The sequence below is a fragment of the Haplochromis burtoni genome, unplaced genomic scaffold (assembly GCF_018398535.1).
Source record: "Haplochromis burtoni strain Fernald_Lab_line unplaced genomic scaffold, NCSU_Asbu1 Contig_37, whole genome shotgun sequence".
Lineage (NCBI taxonomy): Eukaryota > Metazoa > Chordata > Actinopteri > Cichliformes > Cichlidae > Haplochromis > Haplochromis burtoni.
The window spans coordinates 1,674,526-1,693,962 of NW_024582398.1; the positions used below are offsets into that span (position 1 = coordinate 1,674,526).

At 40.5% G+C, this 19,437-nt stretch overlaps 1 protein-coding gene across 4 annotated transcripts in view; it reads right to left on the reverse strand.

Annotated features, from left to right (window-relative positions):
* The window catches only part of pax2b (paired box 2b), a 29,885-nt gene extending 11,494 nt beyond the window's left edge, over positions 1–18,391 (reverse strand). Inside the window, exons 1-7 of one of the 4 annotated variants that reach the window (XM_014332785.2) lie at positions 17,788–18,391; positions 16,028–16,193; positions 15,352–15,549; positions 12,493–12,572; positions 12,281–12,400; positions 3,663–3,838; positions 796–910 (exon numbers count right to left, since the gene is read on the reverse strand). In XM_014332785.2, coding sequence (XP_014188271.1) covers positions 796–910; positions 3,663–3,838; positions 12,281–12,400; positions 12,493–12,572; positions 15,352–15,549; positions 16,028–16,193; positions 17,788–17,830 — 898 coding nt within the window. In that variant the 5' untranslated portion in view covers positions 17,831–18,391. Of the gene's footprint in view, positions 1–795; positions 911–3,662; positions 3,839–12,280; positions 12,401–12,492; positions 12,573–15,351; positions 15,550–16,027; positions 16,206–17,787 lie in introns of all 4 variants that reach the window. The other 3 variants (XM_014332784.2, XM_014332787.2, XM_014332786.2) reach the window with 3 other exon arrangements.
* Positions 18,392–19,437: the final 1,046 nt, after the last annotated feature.

Consider the following 19,437-nt stretch of genomic DNA (forward strand, 5'->3'; position numbering starts at 1 on the left):
CCTTTGATGGCTGCTGCATAATTATATGAATTTTAATAAAAGCTCTGTATATTAATCTCAGGCCCCCGACAGTCATCGTAAACTTTCAGTAAACTTAACCTTCTTCTTGGTAATAACACTGCAACAACAAAACAATATTTCAATTAACCAGACAGTCATTAACTGTGACAAGGAGAGGAGACAACTAGGAGGGAGAAGCAGAGAGAGAGAAAGAGAGAGAGGAGGGTGAAATAAATGATCGTAGTGTTAGAGTTAGGTGGCAGAAATGCCAGAGCGTATTTACCGAGGCACATTACTTGTGCTTTGAGACACACAAACTATCTCCTGGAGAACAAATTGCAGGAGCAACACAGCAGCAGCCAACAAGCAGTCAGTCCTGCATGGTGGCCTTTTTTTTTTTCCTCCCAGAGACCTTGCTCTGATACACAGTCATAGTTCTGATGTGGTGGCACCCAAAGGTCCTTGTCCAGTAGTGACTGAACAGCTCCCCTCCCCTCCCAGTCTCTCTTATCGCCCTGCTTGCTCAGCAAAAAAAAAAAAAAAGGAAAAAAAAACCAAGACGGAAGACTGCTGCTAAGCTTTTTATCGCATTTTCAGCTCAGAGTGAAACGGTAAAAAAGTCTTCACACTTAACTTTTTGCTTTGCCTTTATTGTCACATATTTCATTTTGCTCTTTGTCAGTTGCACAGGCATGTTTAGCTCTGACTTTCTTGTCCTTTTACATTGTTCAAAACCCCTCAGCTGAAGCTGTGGCTCAGCAGCATAAAGGCGTACTGTATGGCACTTGATCTTACCTACAGGGTAGCTTTGCGACACGCTGGGGCCCAGGTCTGGGTTGGCGCTAGAGGATAAACTGGGTTTGCCTTCGTCCAGGCTGGAATTCAGGGCAGGAAGCGAGTACTCATTAGCCTGGGAAAAGGACAGTTGAATCATTACACAACCAAACAATACCTAGATGGAAATCCTCCTTTCTCCTCCTCCATTAAGCGTTCCACACAGGCCTGTGTGAGTATAAATTTGTATGAGAGCATTGTGTGTGTGTGTGTGTGTTCATGCTGCAGGGTGGCAGTTCAAGCATATCATGAATGTATTTTGGTATTGTCTGAGAGGAAGTGGGATTTTGAGATGAGTGAAAAGCCAAGGTGTCAGCTGGCCCTTTGTGCTTGACTGCAGTGCTACTCCTGATCAGCCAAGGGAGAAAGCAGTTCTGCTTTGTTACAGACACACCATGTGGCCTCGTTTAAGGAACACTATTCAGGTTTTGTTTTTTTGTTTTTTTGAGTTTTTGTTGTTTTAATTTGGAGTCTAAACCACCTTTAAATTTCATTACCTCTTATCTCTGAATACAATCACTTGTACAGCTTGTGTGTTTTGCTATCGTAAAACTGTTGAGGCTTTTCTTTTTGTTTGGGCTCAGATGTTGGCTTAAAGGGCCAGTTCACCCAAATCACGCACGATACAAACCCTTAATCCTTCTGATATTTTGAAATGTAAACACATCTGGAGCCACCCTTTTAATAGAGACTGATGGAGATGCAACTTTTTTTTAAAGGAAAAATTTGTTAAAACACTGCGGTTTGCCATTAAAGATTTTCATTATTATTGCTAATCTATCAAATATAAAAAAAAAATAGATTTCCTCATTTCTTTTTTCTTTTAAAAAATAATATTTTTTCAAAATAAACTTTCCTTTTAATTTTGAAAAAATTAAAATTAAAAAGACAAACAAAAAAAACCCCCACATGAAATAAAGTTTAAAATTGATAAAAATAGATTATTTAAATAAAAAAGTAAAGTAAAAGTAAAATATCATTATAAATAAGTGAGGATTTTTGATGTAGAAAATATTTATTAATCATGACTTTTGATCAAAAACTCATGGCAACACGTCTTTTCTTTACTGTGTATTATTATAGCACTGAATTATCTGCAGAACTCACATATTTTATAGAAGCATTTTTATTGTCAGCTACTGACACCAAAGCATGTACAGGCACTGTGCTACACAAAAGCCTCCCATTCACCTTCATTGCACTGGGATGGAATCAAAAAACAAACGAACAAAAAAAATGAACTCTAACTTGTAATTTGGATGACCTGACTTTTTAATTAAATAAAAAACTTTCTCAATGTAAAAAAATACTCTTCCAGGTTCCCCATGGCAGATGTTAGCAGATTTTTTTTAATGAGATGAGACTTCCGGAGTCTGAGTGTTGACAATGTTTGTCCAAAGCGCAGTGTGCGAGGCTCAGTGGGCCGCGCTCCCACAGGAGGACGCCTGTGACCCCGCTCTTGTCTGCCACTATCACAGATAAACTCTAATTGTCTGCTACAACTGTTCACTGGCACAATGTCGGATGTTTTCCTCTATTCTCGCAGGCTTCAGACGCCAAACAGACGTTTTATCATGCAGATAAAGGGCAGGAGGGGGAAAACTGAAAAGATAGGTCTGAAAAGGATGACCAAATGGCTAGCAGAAGTGTGGGAGGAGTGAATCCATTGAGTTTTGCATCTCCAGAATGGCTTTTTAATGCCTCGCTACAGAACCCAGACACTGGCTAATAGGGACACATTTTCCAGAGGAAAAAAGAAAAAAACCATGAGGCACCCATGAAAGGGAAAATACTCTGATTAATATTGCATTAAATTAAAGCTGATTTTTCTGGACTGTTCCTGGCCTCCTTTCTTTTTTCTTACTTACTCACCCCCTTTTCCTAGTCTAACCCTTTTCCCTCTGCCTTTTAATACTCTCCCTGACGCTCTTTGTGATTGCAAGTCATTTCCAATTCGTTTTGGTATTGATCTTCCAGTAGAAATCAGTTTTGTAATTAGCTGCAAATTAGGCCCTCTTCTGGAGGTGAGGCCTGTCCCACTGATTTATCACCTGCGTAATTCGCCCCGATTGGAGAGAAATTAAAATGAACTCAATTAGGTGACTGCTTTTGCTTTATGGGTCCGACTTGTAGTTCGGTGGGAGAAATTAATAGTCTCTTGTTGTTTAATAGTATAATGAAAGTAAATAAAGGTTATCCATTGTAATAAGCCCAGAGCTTTTAATAAGCGGTGGGTTCTGGCTGTCATTTTGGCGTGGGGGGTGGCTGTTTCCCAAATGCCTCTTAATTTTTCGAAATGAGGATGGATGGCCAGAGTGGCTTTAATATCAGGACCAGGAAAAAGGTGGAGGCTAGTGTTTCATACAACTATTTCATGGGCATGTGTCACAATAAAGGCAGCTTTTTGAGGCCGCGTCAGTCGTTGCACATTAAGATATGTCATAGAATTGGAAAATAAACAACAAAGGCAAGAAACAACAGTTGAATAGTGTGGCAAAAATGAAGAAAAAAAATCTAGGTATTGATTAATTTCTGTTGCTTTACTGTTATTCTCAATTACAGGGAGTACACAGAATGTGTTTTTCATCACCAAATCAATAGTATGTGGGAGTTTTCCTACTGATACCTCCAGCATTATACATGCTGGGGCTGTAATCCCAGGCTTTGCCATCTCAGACATTTATTTAATTAGCTTTTATTTCCAGGAAAGGGTTTGGGAATATATGTGACAGAGGTGCTTTTTCTGTGTTTGACTCAGTACTAGCATGCTCAGTTTTCAGTGCTGCAAGAAAGGAAAAGCAAAGATGGAGAGTTTCGGTGCCACTAACCTGTTCTAGTTTGACATGTTCCGTCGTAGAGAAGACGTCAGGGTACGAGGGGCGTTCAAAGACCCGGTCCAACGCTTCCAGCTGCTGCTGTGTGAAGGCATCTGCCCTCAGGTGTTTCCGTAAACTCTCCACACTACCCTGAGAATCACTGTTTGGGCCAGAACCATCTGAACCATCTACAAGAAGAAAGAGCAACATTCGAGACACTGACCCCGGGAAGCTGGCCTTTACTTCAAGCTATGCACTTTATATTCTTCTCATGTTTTTGTCCTGTACCTTCTCTGTGGGGGATCTGAGAAATGGAGTGCAGGTTTTTCTGTACCTTAATGGCTGTGGTGAGCCACTGGCTACATTACACAGGCTTTTCCCTGCACCCCTCCACAGTATTAACACCATCATGATCTGAAAGCCCTCTGGTAATTGATGGATTACCGTCACTTGCAAATATATACATGTTGTGGCAAGCATGTGTACTAATGAAAGCAGCAGCAAGCCCATTATAGTGCCTTTTCATTTCAGCCAGTGCATTTTTCTTCCTTCTTTCCTACCCCCCCCACCCAAAACCCTACCGATGTTACTGAAATCAAGAGCAGCCTTTTTTTTTAAAGCACAATTTCCCTTTCACAATTCAATACTGCTTCCATTCTCAGTGAGCGGGTGGTTCCATTTGAAAGCAGCAGCAGAGGACAAGGGGATGAATAAAATTGTACATTCTTGTTCAATCATCCTGCTCTCCAAACACGGGAATTTTCTCCCGACTCCTGACCTGATTACTCGTCTGTTGGGAGAAGGATGCCTCTCCCGTTGTTACTTGTGTGCAACGCTTTCAAACCTTCACAGACCATCCTTCCATAGTGCCCTCTCTTTTTCTCTTCTCCAGCCCTTCTTAACCACCCCCCGCACACTCCCTCAGCCACCTCTCCAGGCTGCAGTGACAGTGTCTGTAGGTCTTCTTCCCCGGATCCCAGAAAGCTTCAGCTCCCTTACAAATCTGTCATTCTAAATTTGCGGCAGATTATGTTCTCCCCTCAGTGGGAGAGTGGTGATATATGATATGCAAGGCCGCTATTGATTGCCTGTTCTGGTGGCAAGAGGGAGCTGAAATGAACTTGAAATGAACATCATGCCTCAACTCATTGTGCGTATAATACTCTACTTAATCCCACATTTTTCTCTGCCATGGAATTCAATTGATCAATCATGTCTGTGTGATAGTACCATTTGGGAGGGTTATTGCCGTTCTATTCTGCTGCTTGACCTTTTTTCACCGGCTGAGGCCAGAGGATGAACCCGACTCTCCAAAGAGGAGCTGATGGAGCTATAAACAAGACCATAGGTAGGTGTGCATAAGCCAAAATTGTGCTGGCTGCAAAAATGTAAAGAAATAAAGCGTTTTGCTAACAATATCTTATTAGCAAAACTTTCAGTCTCCAAAATAAATGCATTAAGGTTTATTTAAAAGTGCTGCAGAGATCTGACAGGCTGTATTGTTTTGTGATGGAAATATTGCCATGAGTTTCTTAGTCAGTGTCACGTTTGCATAAAAAGGCTTTTAAAGAGCTGCATTGTGAGGAACTCTTATATTTTTGCTATGCGGAAGATCTGATTTGGGAGATAAACGGTTTCACTGATGCATCATTTACCTTTCAAAGAGGTAATATGAGGTAATGTGTAGAGGGTGTCTGCAAAGGAAGGACAGCAGCATCATTCATTTCAGCAACTGCCCTAAAATGAATTTATTTGTGTAATTAATTAAGTGACAAAGCAGCCCAGTAATTATAATGGTGCTGTGACAAAGGAGGAAACTGGGTAATGTATTACATAGTGTGCAAAGGAAGAAGTTTGAGGTGATTGAATTTGCTCTTTGTTTCCAGGTTTGAAACTGTGAATGTTGACATGACCGCTCGATTTACATCAAGTTAGATGAGATAATCCATTCCAGCCCTAATTTGAGGTTTTAGCTTACAGGACATAGGTTAGCAGTAGAAAGTCTGTATATAAAAGATGGATGCAGCTCTGAAAAGTGAAGTCTAATACAGCTGAAAAAAGATTAAGTGCATTTAAAAAAATGACCCTTTGGCTCCCTTGAGCAATGACCTCATTAAATACTTTCCTAATGAGTTTGTACTTTCAATTATTAGTGCAAAGTCCTATTTAATACAACGTGACATTCATTTTGTAAAACAGGATGTATGAGCTTACAGTGTCCTTTGTTTCTTAGTCAGATCCACTCCTTGGTACCCATGTTTCATTTTAAAAATAAAAGATGCGATGGCCAAACCAGGAGTCAACAAACAAATATGTGATGTTATGCTCAGCACAATAGCATATGGAAATCCCCCCTTATTGCCCCTCATAGTGTCACTCTATACCAGCGGTCCCCAACCCCTGGGCCACGGACTGGTACCGGTCTGTGAGTCGTTTGGTACCGGGCCGCGAGAGTTGAGGCTCGGGTGTGAAATGTATGGTTTTCAGGGTTTTTATCGGTTTTTAGTGTTATTTTGTTCTTGTTTTTATTGTTAATTTGGTTTTCCTGGGTCTTTTCACGTGTGTTATGAATAAATCTTCTTTTTTTCGGTACCAGTACAAGTTTTATTTTGTTGTATTTATCCGCGACACCTTAAAGGCCGGTCCGTGAAAATATTGTCGGGCATAAACCAGTCCGTGGCGCAAAAAAGGTTGGGGACCGCTGCTCTATACCCCCCTAGAGGGGCCTATTCCAACTGGTTTAATATGTGCAATACCCAGCAAATACAAATATACAGCTCTACTACTTGGTAAAAAGTTCAATTTATTACTTTAAGAGCATAACACAATTCATACACAACAAAAACAAGGAAACACCTCCCGCCCAAAAACTGCTTTCTTGCCCCTGTAGTGGCACTTTGGTACATTCAGGTGGATAATCTCACCTGCTACAGCTGCACCAAGTCACTTTATCAAACCCAGTTGTCCTCTTTGCTACCAAAGCAAATAGAGTCATTAATTACTTTCCATCAGCGAGCCTGATCCACAACACCCTGATCAATACCCCCAACCATATTTGTCATTCACCAGTGTGGAATACACTTCCCACACACAAGACAAACCATCCTGGGTCAAGCTACACACTTTTCCTCCCACTCAGTCCAATCTGCCCTCCCTGCTACTGATTCTCTTCTGACAAATCAGCAGAGGTGGTGTTTTGGTGAAGAAGACGACTCTCTTAAGACCATTCAGGAAGCTATGTAATTATGATTCTTCAAGCATAGGTTTAAGTAGTTTGGAGAATGTTTCCCCCCAAAAAACACCAAAGCCCCAAAAGAACATATTGTTCTTAAGTGAATTATGACTCCTGTGCATTAGGATAAAAAAAAGAGTACAATTATGTCATTATAAGTGCCAACAAAACGTCTTTAACACCAGACATTCCCGTTGCTGGTGAAAACTGGTTTTTTAAACCATGACTATGATTGTTCTCTCACCTTATTACCCCTGTTGCTATCATTAAAACCCATGACAAAAGTTGCTTAACCACAGCAAGGTAGTTATTTTAAGTCAAACCTAGAAAGGCCTAACTGGAAAAGCTCTGGAGTGTGAGGTTTTTTGCTTATATTTACTTTTTTTCCATACTTTTCCAGACATAAGATTGGAAAAAAAATAGTATCTAAATTAGTAATTTGATAATAATTTACATTTGACTGATTTCTGCCTCATTAGTTTAACCTCTTAACGCCCAGTTTATCACATTTAATATGTGATTTTTTGTGTTTTTGAGACTTCCACATGATCAGTGTGATCCCACCCTCAACATAAAAAATTTAATAAATTGCACAATACATTTTTAAGCAATAAAGAAATAATAAACTGTCACAAACTAAACTCACAAATGCATATATATATTTAAAAAAAAAGAAGAAGAATTTTCTGCTACTTATTTCATGGTTCGGGGTTTAAAGAGTTAATGTGTTAGCGAGCTGAAGTCGCTGTCAATTAAATTTGACCAAGCCTGATCTACACTATATATCTACTATATTTTAATTTAGAAATGTTAACTTTAACATTTTGCTTATATAGCCATACATATTGTTAAATAAAAATGCATCAGCTTGCATAAGTGCTTCAAAATCTCTTCCGAAAGTCCGAACCATCATCTGGACATTTCTAAATCTGCCCATTACGCTGCAGTGATAATAATCTCTGACCACAGTGGCTTTGTTGTTGCTTGTCTCGCTCTGTGGTCACTTATTGATCACCGCTGGCACTGAAGATATTCATCTTGACATCGGTCTGTATTAACACTCTGGTAACAAGGGAGTAGCCTCCATCAGATCAGATAACCAGCTTTATGAAGCAGCCTCCTCTCTGCAGGATTGGCACCCAGAGGTCATGACCCCTAGCAGGAGACTTAAGCCAATGCAACTCCGAGTCTGAAGTCGGTCTGAGTGACTGGCTTCTCCGTCACAGTTGTTATTTTTGATAACAATTATCGCAAATGAAGTGTAGACTGAGTATGAATAGCAGCTTTTCTTAGAAGAAGAGAGGGGCTTCAGAATAAAAGTTTAAGGTCTTTCGTTTAATGAAAATTGAGTTTTGAAGTTTGTGTTTGAGGCACCTTGAGGTCAGGAAAGACTCCCTTAGACGAATGAGCTTTGCCCCCTCCCAACTGTACTCCCACCCGGTCTGCTTCGTGTTTAAATAACATGTCAACATGCATACGAGTTTGTTCCCTCAACACATTCACGTATTTCACAATAATATACCTGTATAATTTCCCGCCTGATTCAATTCTTGGCTAAATGAAATCAAATTAAAACTCGTTTGCATCAAATTGGATGAACTCAGCTTCATTTTGGCTTGCTAATTGATTATTCTGATTATGTAAACATAGATGAAATACTGTCTTCTGGATGTAATATGTTTTTTCTGTGTTACTGTAGGAACAACAAATTGTGTAGATCAGCAGAAATTAAATTTTTGGTAATAAGAATTTGAGAACTTTAAACCCATTTTTTTTGCATTATTTCACATTTTATTAGCCAAACATTGCCTGATTGATTACTTGCAAAAAAAATGTGATTACTCCTGAGAATTTGGGTACGTCGAATATCACCTACTGGTGGCCATTAATTTGTTGTGATGTTGCCAAGCTTTTAAAGGCTTTATTAATCTAATTCGGAGGTTACACTTCGGTGCTGACATTTTGCTGCACTCCCAGTTCCTGTGTTGATTCTTCCTCTCTCCCAAAACAGATGCTGATACACAGAGCAGGGTGTGACGGCGGCCCGCTCCATCACTCATCTCCATCCACACGCCTCAGTTCAGTCCTCATGACGCTCAGAGATGAGAAATAATTAATTCAACAGCTACTGAAGCACAGAATCACATCCATTCTGACTGCCACTGGCTATTGTTGTTGGGTTTTGAAATATATGATGATCATCTTATCATGAAATTTCTCTCTTGGTATTTCTTTCATAAATCAAAAAAGAAAGCCAGACAAAAAGCAAGAAAAGCACACACAATGACTGAAATTAAGAATCATCTACCGGTCTGATTGTGCAATTGGCGAGTTGCTTTGAAAGGACATATGATATCACTTTAAAGGACCGGACACACTTCATGGACACGGCCTGTTATCAACACACCTCCGAGTTGTCTGCTTAAGTCAATTCAGCTCTTACACACATTCACTAATAACATGAAAAAAAAATGAACAAACTCAAAAACAACACCGAAAGCAAATTTGTGCTCAAATATTTCGACTGTTTTTACTTCACTCGGGGAGAAGCAGCTTCTCCTTTGTCTTTTCTGAAGCCCACAGTGTCAGAAGCAGTGGGGGGTTTTCGAGCAGGGATGCAGGGGTGAGGCGGGTGGTGGGGTACTTGGATGTTAATCTGTGAGGTAATAGCTTTTCTCTGCAGAATTGCGAATTCTAATATATGTCAATTTGTAAAACGTGCAGACAGCCGTGGTCACCAAAGACACCATCTCCTGGGGTCTCGCTTGTGCTCCCTCCCTCTCTCTCCCACACCCTGTCCGTCTGCAACAATGGCTGCCAAGTGTAACATGCTACTTTTAATTTGTAATAACACGTGACAATAGCAGATTAATGGCTCTTATGACACCTGTGTCCCTGAAGCTCCTCTTGCCGAGACCCAGTGTACATAACGTGTGTCACACTACATTATCTCTACATCCCGCCTGTAATGGGGGAACCTTTTTTAAGGGCACTGCTGACTTGGAAACTTAGGAGCTGTCTGCCGGCTTGGCAGAGAGCCACGGCTACTGCCTAAAACAAATACTCTGGGCTACACGGCCAATCCATTTCACCGGGGCTTGTGTTGCACACCGCCTCCCCTCCCTAACCCTTCCCCTCCTTTCCTTCTCTCTCATTTTTGTTCATGTTTTCAACCCTTGATAATGACTGCTTGTGCCATAATAATCATGAGGCTTACCAAGTTAAATAGGGCTCAGGCAAGCTACTGTGCTGTGAGGAAATTTAATCCCAGCATTAACCCAGTATACACTACTGCCTACTGAGTGAAGGAAGATATGTCTGAACAGCAAACAAGGCATTGCTGAAACACAGAGAGAAAATCTGCTTTGAACCCAAAACAACAATGAAGCGCTCCGATAACAGCAATATCTTTCTAACATCTCCGAACATCTTTGCTTTCATTGGTATATAATATGAATATGCAAATGCTACAACCACCGCTTAAATGTGATGTCAGCGGAGTCCACATCATGCATAAATGCTTTACTTTCAAAAATACACCCCTAAAATATTGCTACATGGCAATATCGGTCTCCTAAACCACAAGAGAGGACGGATTGGAGTTGCAGCTCAAATGTCAGAACATTATTCACACAGTGAATCACATTTACTCAGCGGCTCAAATTTATTACTTAAGCAAAAATCTTTGCATTCCTCATCATGCAGAGAACATGGCATAACTGTAGCGAGAGCCCTCGTGCAATGGACAGTTTAACCTACCTGCAGCAAAATCTTTTTGTTTGGTAAAGTGCACTTTAAGGGAAGACAGCAACAGGACAATTGTGTCTACAGGGTAGCATCGTATGTAATATACTATTCTTACAAACTGTGGCTTGAGGCAAGACATTGCTTTTGCAGCTGTGTGTGGCCAAAGGCCCAAGGTTTTATGTTTTGGAGAGATGAAGTATCCATGACCCTGTAGTTTCAGGTAGGCACCAGCTGGCTTTTGCGAGAGTATATAAGAACCAAAGCTCCACCATCTCTGTCAGTACGAGCCCTACTCTGACTTAAACACGCACGCACACAGGCACACGCATCCACGCACACACATGCAGCTTTCGTCTCTTTCTATGTAATGCTGGACGAGCACCTAAATCACAGAAATGGCAGCACATCAGGGGAATCATTTGAGACTGAATAGCCATAGAAACATGGTGCTGTCACCTGGAAGACCTCCACAAAACAGGCCAGTTCTCCTTCTCTCTCGCTCTCTCTCTCTCTCTCTCTCTCTCTCTCTCTCTCTCTCTCTCTCTCTCTCTCTCTCTCACTCTCTCAGACACACACATACACACACACACACCTTATTCCTCTCCATGCCCTTTAATACCTCTTTGCCCTTCAGTAGCAATCTGCATAGAAATGTGTGCATTCTATCATTCAGTGACTAGACATTACACCCTGGCTAATATGAGAGGTCCTCGAACGACTGAAAATGAACCCTTGAAAATACCAGACGTTTGCATTATGCCACTGCGATTGCATCTCTTACAGGGAAAGACTTGATTATGTCATTTGCCATGTCCACGTCATGCTGGTTTTTATATCTTTGCCAGGAAATCTACCTCTGACAGGTCATTAGTCATCCCTCCCTCCCTGCACGCACATAAAACATCAATTCCACTCAATATCCCGCAAACCCCTGTGCTTCTCAACAAACGCCAGAACAAAGAAGACGCTATGTAAACTGCTGCCGCGCTCTGATTAGCTCTCATTCCAGAGCACTGCAGAAATAAGGCACTCATTCCCCACCCTGTTTGAGATAACTGCCCCTTTTCAGCAGCGACATCATCCCTCCATACCCATACACGCCTTGTAACACGAGTGCATCTGTTTAGCTATTCTCATCAGCTTCTTATGTAGTGACATTAAGGAAGCCTATTGCTTACAGAACCAATAATCTGTATCGCCTCAGGCCCCCTTACATCCACTAACCTACGACTTCAGCTGCAAAACTAGAGCCACTTTTGCTCTAAAAAAAAAAACAAAAAACCACAAGCCCTCCACAGAGCTATAGCCGCTTTCTTGACTGACCTGGGTGGTTGGCTACATCATCTTGACATGTAATTATCTAAAGCCCTTTAATCACTTCCATAAAGATTAATTGCAGGAGACAACAGCGGAGGTCGTGTCTTCAAATCAAAAGACTCCTTGGCAGGTTGACACAGCAGTGTAACAGAGTTCAGACTTAGGTGTTTTATAAGGGTCATCTACTGGAACTGAAGCAGGTTTGAATGCTGTAATTGCATGTTCAGCACAGAGGGTTTTATAGTACAAAGCTGTAACCTCGTTTTTAAAAAGACTTTTTTTCCCTCCTGATCTTATGTGTTCATTTTTTCTTAAAAGTAAAAATCTCACTTACCTTCATCTCTTTTCCTCTTTTCACCATTGGATCGTGGAATACCCAGAATTCCATTGATGGAATAGGATCCCGCAGGGTCGTTGGAGGCGCTAGTTACAGGTGGAGAGGCTGTGCTTGGTACTGAGAAAAAGACAGGAAAAAAAAATCAGCAACTCCTATTTGATATACATATATATATATATGTATAGCACACATGGGAGCTGTAATATTACCAATTGTGTGGCCTGGTGTCGACAGAGATGTCCCATCAGGAGATGGATGGAAAGGCTGCTGGACTTTTGTTCGGATGATCCTGAGCAACACCAGAAAAGCACATGTCACCTCACATATATGACACTTATCTATGCATAGAAATCAGTCATAGCAGTTACTGTGAATAAGCTATCAAATGTAACTCATACACAAGAGGGGATCTGGTCAGTGGTTCTACCTTAAAGGTGAGACTGAAGAAAAGTCTTCATTGCACTTTTGGTCTGAGTGATCTTGCAAACAAAGCATGAAATCACATCAATTCACCTCAATGATCAGCTTCACTGACTCTACCTGGCCCACACTAATCAGCACGCTCTCTCTCTCTGTCTCTCTCTCTCTCTCTCTCCCCCACTGTGAAGGGGGTTTCACTGGGCCGATCACAGCCCTATAGCAGCCCGCTTTGCCTCCCAGATCAAACATCTCCGCAGAACCACCAGCCCCCATGTGCCAGTGCGGATGAGGTTGTATTGATCGGGGCTTGGGGAGAAAAAGTTGGGGATTAGTCACACGGGCAAACAGATGCAAATAGAAAGCTATAAATTATATGTGACAGGAAAGCAATAGTTCCTTATTGCCTTGCACAAGCTTACGCCAGCATTAGATTCCTTTAATCTGAATGGCAACTGGGGAGAGAGGGAGCTGTCACAATAATTTGTAAACTTTAAAACTATTCATCACGTATGCCACGAGAGCCATTTAAAAGTACTAAAAAAAAGAAGGCGGTGTGAGGACCATAGAGCCTTTTGGATGGTGTTCTTATCGCTCATTTGTGACTATTTAGATTGGAACTCTGAATCAAAAATAGTATGGTTTTTATTTTGGTCATCCGATATCAATGTTATGTAGGTGCCAGAAGCCTTCAGAAAAATTAATCCCACACTGTCACGAATTAAAAACAAAAACAAAAACCAAGAAAACTCCCCTCGAAGGCAAAGCTACCTAACAACAAGCCTTTGCAGAAAGCGCATATTGATGTTTTAATTTTTTTCACTTCTCCCCATAACAGTTATTCGACCCCTTGACTTGTGTGTGCTACATAAATTCAAAGACTTTATTTGGTATCCATGTTCTTGATATTGAATAAGCAATTTGGGAGAATGAATTAATGACCTGGCTGTTGCTGAAAATCCCCTGAAGAGATATTAAAATTGCTTTACTCCTGAATCAATAATATTGAACGCCATTGAAGACCTTTTTTTTTTATGTCTAGCACCCAAGGTAGCGTTACTTGTTGGTTGTGGTGGCCCTGACGAACAGTACAACACTATCTCTGTAGCATTTAATAATGCATGCACAGGGGAGAGGTGTTTAAATCAAGCATCCCCTTTGTCACAAGTCCTGAGGTCAAACTGTCTGCCACAGAAACCACAACTGGCCCCACTCACTCACAACCATCCAGCTGGAAAAGACTCTGGCTATGGCCTTGTTTTTTCTTTTTTCTACATAACTACTTAACTGGGAAAACCCCTTTTTCAAGTACAAACATTTCTTGAAATGGATTAAGCTATTATTATAGTGACTTTTAAGAACTGCTGCATCTAAGTTTGCAACTGACCGAATCACTGAGAATGTTTTCATTGTTAAAATTTCATTGTTATGTTAAAATATTTAGCCGTAGCTAAATCAAAGCAAATGCTCATAGAGTTTCATTTATATGTGTTTTTGGAGCAAGACACTGAACTCTTACATGAGTTCTACTGAAAAATATATTCAGCATTAAGCCATAATAGAAATTCAAAGTAGCTCTCATATTTGGCTGATAGAATTACACCGCTTTGTGTTCGCATTTTAATTTCCCACATAAACAAAGACACATAAGTCTCCCCCCTCACACACACACAGCTTCCTTCCAAAATAGAAAGCTTTAATTGGAATTGAAAAACTTTATAGGGCTCTTTTAATGATATTAATGTACATTTTGAATTTATCACATACATGTGTCTGAGCCTCCTTAAATGGGGCTTTTTAAGCAGCCACGAAGCATGAAATGAATTTTCTTCAGCCTTTTCTCTATTTAAAAGATGTCTTGTGTGGAGCTGTCCATGCTCTCCCATCAGCTCATTAAAATGTAATGCTGATGCTGGCTCTATGGAACAGTGCCTCTTAACCAAAGTTCATCACCAGGGATCTCTGGTGGTGGTGGTGGTGGGAGGGGGACAGGGTAAGGAAGGGTGAGGTGATAGTGGGGATGTCCTGGGTCTTGCTGTGACTGCCGTTTTCAAAATACAGGCTATAACTATATGCTGTTAAAAAATACTTTGAAGAGATGAAAGCAATTATAGGGACAATTGTGAATGAACTGAAAATGTGATTAAAAAAAAGATGTATAAATATATATATATATATATATATATTTTCCGAAATATTATCTTGCTGAAAAACCCGCGTTGCTTTCTCTGTGCAGTAGCTCCAGCACATTAGATGTGCTAAAGAAAATTGGCCTTCTTTATAGCGCCACGGGATCTGGTCACCGAATATTGATCGGTTTTCATCTCGACAGATTCACTCAGTCCTGGATGTACTGCTGATTGTTGAGGGAGTTTGGCCTGAAAGATTGAATTGCACCTCTGAGACCGCAGGCAGCCTCGGCGTGCCGGGCAGCAAGAAGTTGGTCAAACAATATTCTGCAGTGGGTGGCGCGTTTAGCCCAGACATACAGTGATAAATGATTTTTCAATTTGCGCCCTGCCGGCCCTCTTCATTAAAGTGTTTACATCCGGCAGCCCGTCGTTTACCTAAACTACATTCACAAAGGAAAAAAAAAAATCCAAATTGTGTATTTATTTTGAAGTCACTCTATAATTTCCATTTCCCCCTACCTGTTAATGGATGAGACGCTGGGAACAGTGTCATTGTCGCAGATGCCCTCTGCCAGAAGTCTGTCTCTGATCTCCCAGGCAAACATGGTTGGGTTTTGTCTCTTGTAGTCTGCTATTTTTTCCACAACCTTTGGCGTGGCTACTTTGGGTTTAGACCCACCAATTACCCCTGGTTTGATGCTGCCAGTCTCGTAGTATCTGCAAAACAAAAACCTGCAATAATTAAATCAATACGAGCAATAAACGGACTGTTAACCTTAAGAGTGGGCAAATCCAGTTATGTTTTGTTTAACACGAAAGTGTGAAACATTTAACTTCTTTAAAAAAGAAAAAAGAAAAAACCCCAATCAGTTTTAATCGTTACCTTTAAATAAAAATAAAATAATAATTACTAGCAGGAAACCGCACGCTGTGCAAACATATAGTTCTGTTGTCAAATCCTTTTAGTGGACACTAAACTAACAAGTCATCTGACCCCTCCCAAACTAACAGACTGCTAATTATAACGGTTACTCAAAGGCAGTTTTTATTTATATTTCAAGATTATTAAAAGCAGAGCTGAGTTTAGTAGGCTATGTTCAATTCTCTCTTCCCACATTATTTTACATCTGCGTTACTTACTCTCCTGCTAGGAAAACCTGCCTGGCTGAATGCAGGGCTGAGAGTTTTCACCTACCTGCCCAGGATCTTGCTGACGCAGCCGTGGCTGACCCGCAGCTGCCTGGAGATGTCGCAGGGCCGGACGCCCTGGTGGGCCAGCTCCACTATCCGCTGTCTCACCACGTCCGGGAGGGGTCTGCCGTTCACAAACACCCCGCCGAGCTGGTTCACACCTCCGTGCCCTACGTGGGATACAACAGCAACACCACAAACAGACGTAACATTACATAAGGTCGTAATAGACAGGAAGGTCCAGGCAGGTAAGTATTTAAAAAAAATTATATCAGGCAGAAAAAAATCACGGAGCAAAGGCGTGTGTAATATAAGTGAGTAGGCTGACCTACATGCATTTATTATTATCGAGAACCCTCTAATGGTGTAATTTAAAATATATATTTTTTTCATTAAAAAAGTATGTAGCTTCTATTTTAATTTTATGAAATTACAATACCATATTTCTCTTTGTTTCTCAAACAGCTTCACCAAAGCGACTAAATAATAATATGTTTTCAGAATAATCGCAAAAATTGTATGATTGTTTCAGCTGCTGGAGATTTAAAAGTGGACATAGTGACAGCAGCGCAAAGCAATATGTAAGATATTAAATATTTATTTAATTTGGTCACATATTTTCACAAAATAAAAACTGACTAAAATATTTTTTTTGTAATTATTCTTTTGATGAATGTTGCTTGATGTATTTTTTTTATATGTATATATATTTTACTCAAATTAAGTTACAAAAATCAATCTCAAACATTAACCTTTTAAAACAAACATCGTGAATTAAAATACTTTCAATAAATAAATAAATATCGATGTGACACTCACCTACTCAACCACAAAATTATTTAGAATATGCATGTGTTTATTTCTAATATTTTAAATATTATTGTAAATAATCTCTCTTATTGTGACATCTTCTTCCTTAAATTGGACCTGTAAGCCTCCTCCACAACGGAAATGCATGTCCCGAAATTAATTTAAAAAATAATATAAATATATTTTTGACACTCCATGAAAGTTTCACACAGTCGAAACAAAGACTTGATATTTTCTTAGCACCTCACGGCTCCTGTTGGCTATTAAGTTACGAGCTCCTTCATTCCCTTCATGCAAATTTAAATAATTGAACAAGCCTTGATTACTCATATTACATATTATTTTAGTAAACGGAGAGATTATCAATAATTCACACACATTCGCCAAATTACGAGTAAAGCACACTGTGCGTTGACTACAAAGTGCTGCACACAGAGCTTGTTGTTAGCTGGATAATTTGAGTAATAGATGTGTAATGTGTCCTGACTTATTAGGCCTACACACACGCGCGCGCTGCGCGGGAAGCTACGTGGGGATGCACGTGTAAATTACAAAGTACCTGCCAACGCATGTTCTTTGTTTACTAGTGGTTAAAAAGTTGAATTTGTGCACATTGCTGCTGTGAGCGGAGCAGCTTGGCTGTGACAATTTCAGAACATTTCGCCAGGTTCAAATTCGCGCACACGAAAGATATAAGGTCTGAAATTCGTATTAAATATAATATTTATTCCACTGCCAGACTTATGATTCCTTTTGAGGCTCTGTTCGTCCGTTTATCAGATGGTAATTTTGTCTTTTTAAATGCACGAAGATGCCGGTTACGTCCCAAATTGCTATACAGGCTGCTGCGAGCCGCCTTTGTGCTGTGCAGAAATATTACATATTCCCGTTATTATTTTATCCGCATGCATGCAAAAGCTGCAGTGGCAAAGAAACTCGGGTTGTGCTACTTACGGTGCATCGCTGTAAAGGGGTCTGCTTTGCAGTGAATATCCATTGGATAGCAAAGGAAAGACAGATAATCAACTGAAGTCGCCGTTTCGCCTTCCTATCAAGAATGAAAATGTGAAGAAGAAAAAAAGGTGATTCTACTCGATGGAGGGACTAAGTTTGCCCCTCCACCCCCGCTTCAGCAACCGATCTAATGGCAACTTCTTCCCCCTCAAAGTTGCCCTTCTTTTCTTTAACAGTCCCGTCCTGCAGCGGAGGTCTGGCAGGTGCAAAGCATGACCGAAGGATTGTTTCAGAAACACGACCTGTGCTCAGTTTATCGGTATTTTTTCAAAGCCTGGAGTGACCAGAGGTAATTCTCACAGCATGCCAGCGAGCAAACTGGGTCTCTTTTACAGAAACGAAACGTTCAGGTTCCAGTGTGCAGGGCCCGGTATCTCCTTTAGTCCTGGTGGCTTTGATTCACACGTCAAAACGGCGAAGGGAACCTGCGCGTACGCACACACACACAAGCACACACACGTCGGGGTTTCTCTTTCGCGCTGGATGCGTTAGGCTGGATCTTTGGGTTGGAAATGAAGCCTCTCTCTGTGTCTGTGGTTCTAAAAGCTGCAACCCTCCCCTCCCTCCCTCCCCCTCTCCTCTGCAGACCCCCCTTTTGCTTATATGGATGACTTGTCAGACAAAGGCAATAGATGCCAACACTTTGTGATTCGCCAACGCAAAAAACCGGGGGTCCAAATGAGGAGGTCTCTGGGTCTGTCACACCGGCAGGAAGGGGAGGGAGATAAATAAGGAGTTCCGAGTTACAAATATCAGACTTTATTAGACATTTTAACGGCAGTGAAGTATATGATCGCATATTGGAAGTTTTAAATCAATGAATTAGAGCTATATATATATATATATATATATATTTTAAATGTGTGTTTTCGTCTGATTTTTTTCCTCCCTAAAATAAACGGACTACCAAGCGTATTTCTGGGAATATACCGGACATCCATCCATTCTTCAAAGCTATGAAGTAGCTCTCCTATTTATTAAGCTTTTTTTTTTCTTTTCTTTAAAAAAATATTAATATTATAATATTATTGATCTTGCCGCCAGCCCTGGGCCCACTTTAGGCCCATTTTGTTTTTGCCTTTATCCTATTTCTCCCTTTAATCCGATGTAGGAAATGTTGAAACTGGCTATGTAAATGCACATGTATTCACTTTACTACATTCTGCTGATTGTGATGATGATTGCGGTGGTTCAAACTGAACCGGGGTGATGGTTGGAGGTGAAAGTTGCTACGCACGCAGCAGTGCCGCCTAGCTTCTGTAGATGGCGCTGTATAGTTTCTCAAATTTAAAGGTGGCTGTCAAAGTGGTCCAAAAAAAAAAAAAAAAAAAAAGTTAAACTTGGGGTGCACTTGAGTGCTTGCAACCTGAGGAGTGAAAAACAGTATTCGAGTAAAATATTTGTCAGTTGTAGACTTGTAGACTCCTGCAAAGGGTTGCAAAGTTATTAATTATCAACTGATAACTTCGCCATCCGAAACTGGAGAATCTTGGACTTCAACAATGATGATGAAGACAAGTGAAGAAGGTGCGTTTTATTTAATCTTACTAGCATCCTGTTTTACACAGTTAGAATATATATATATATATA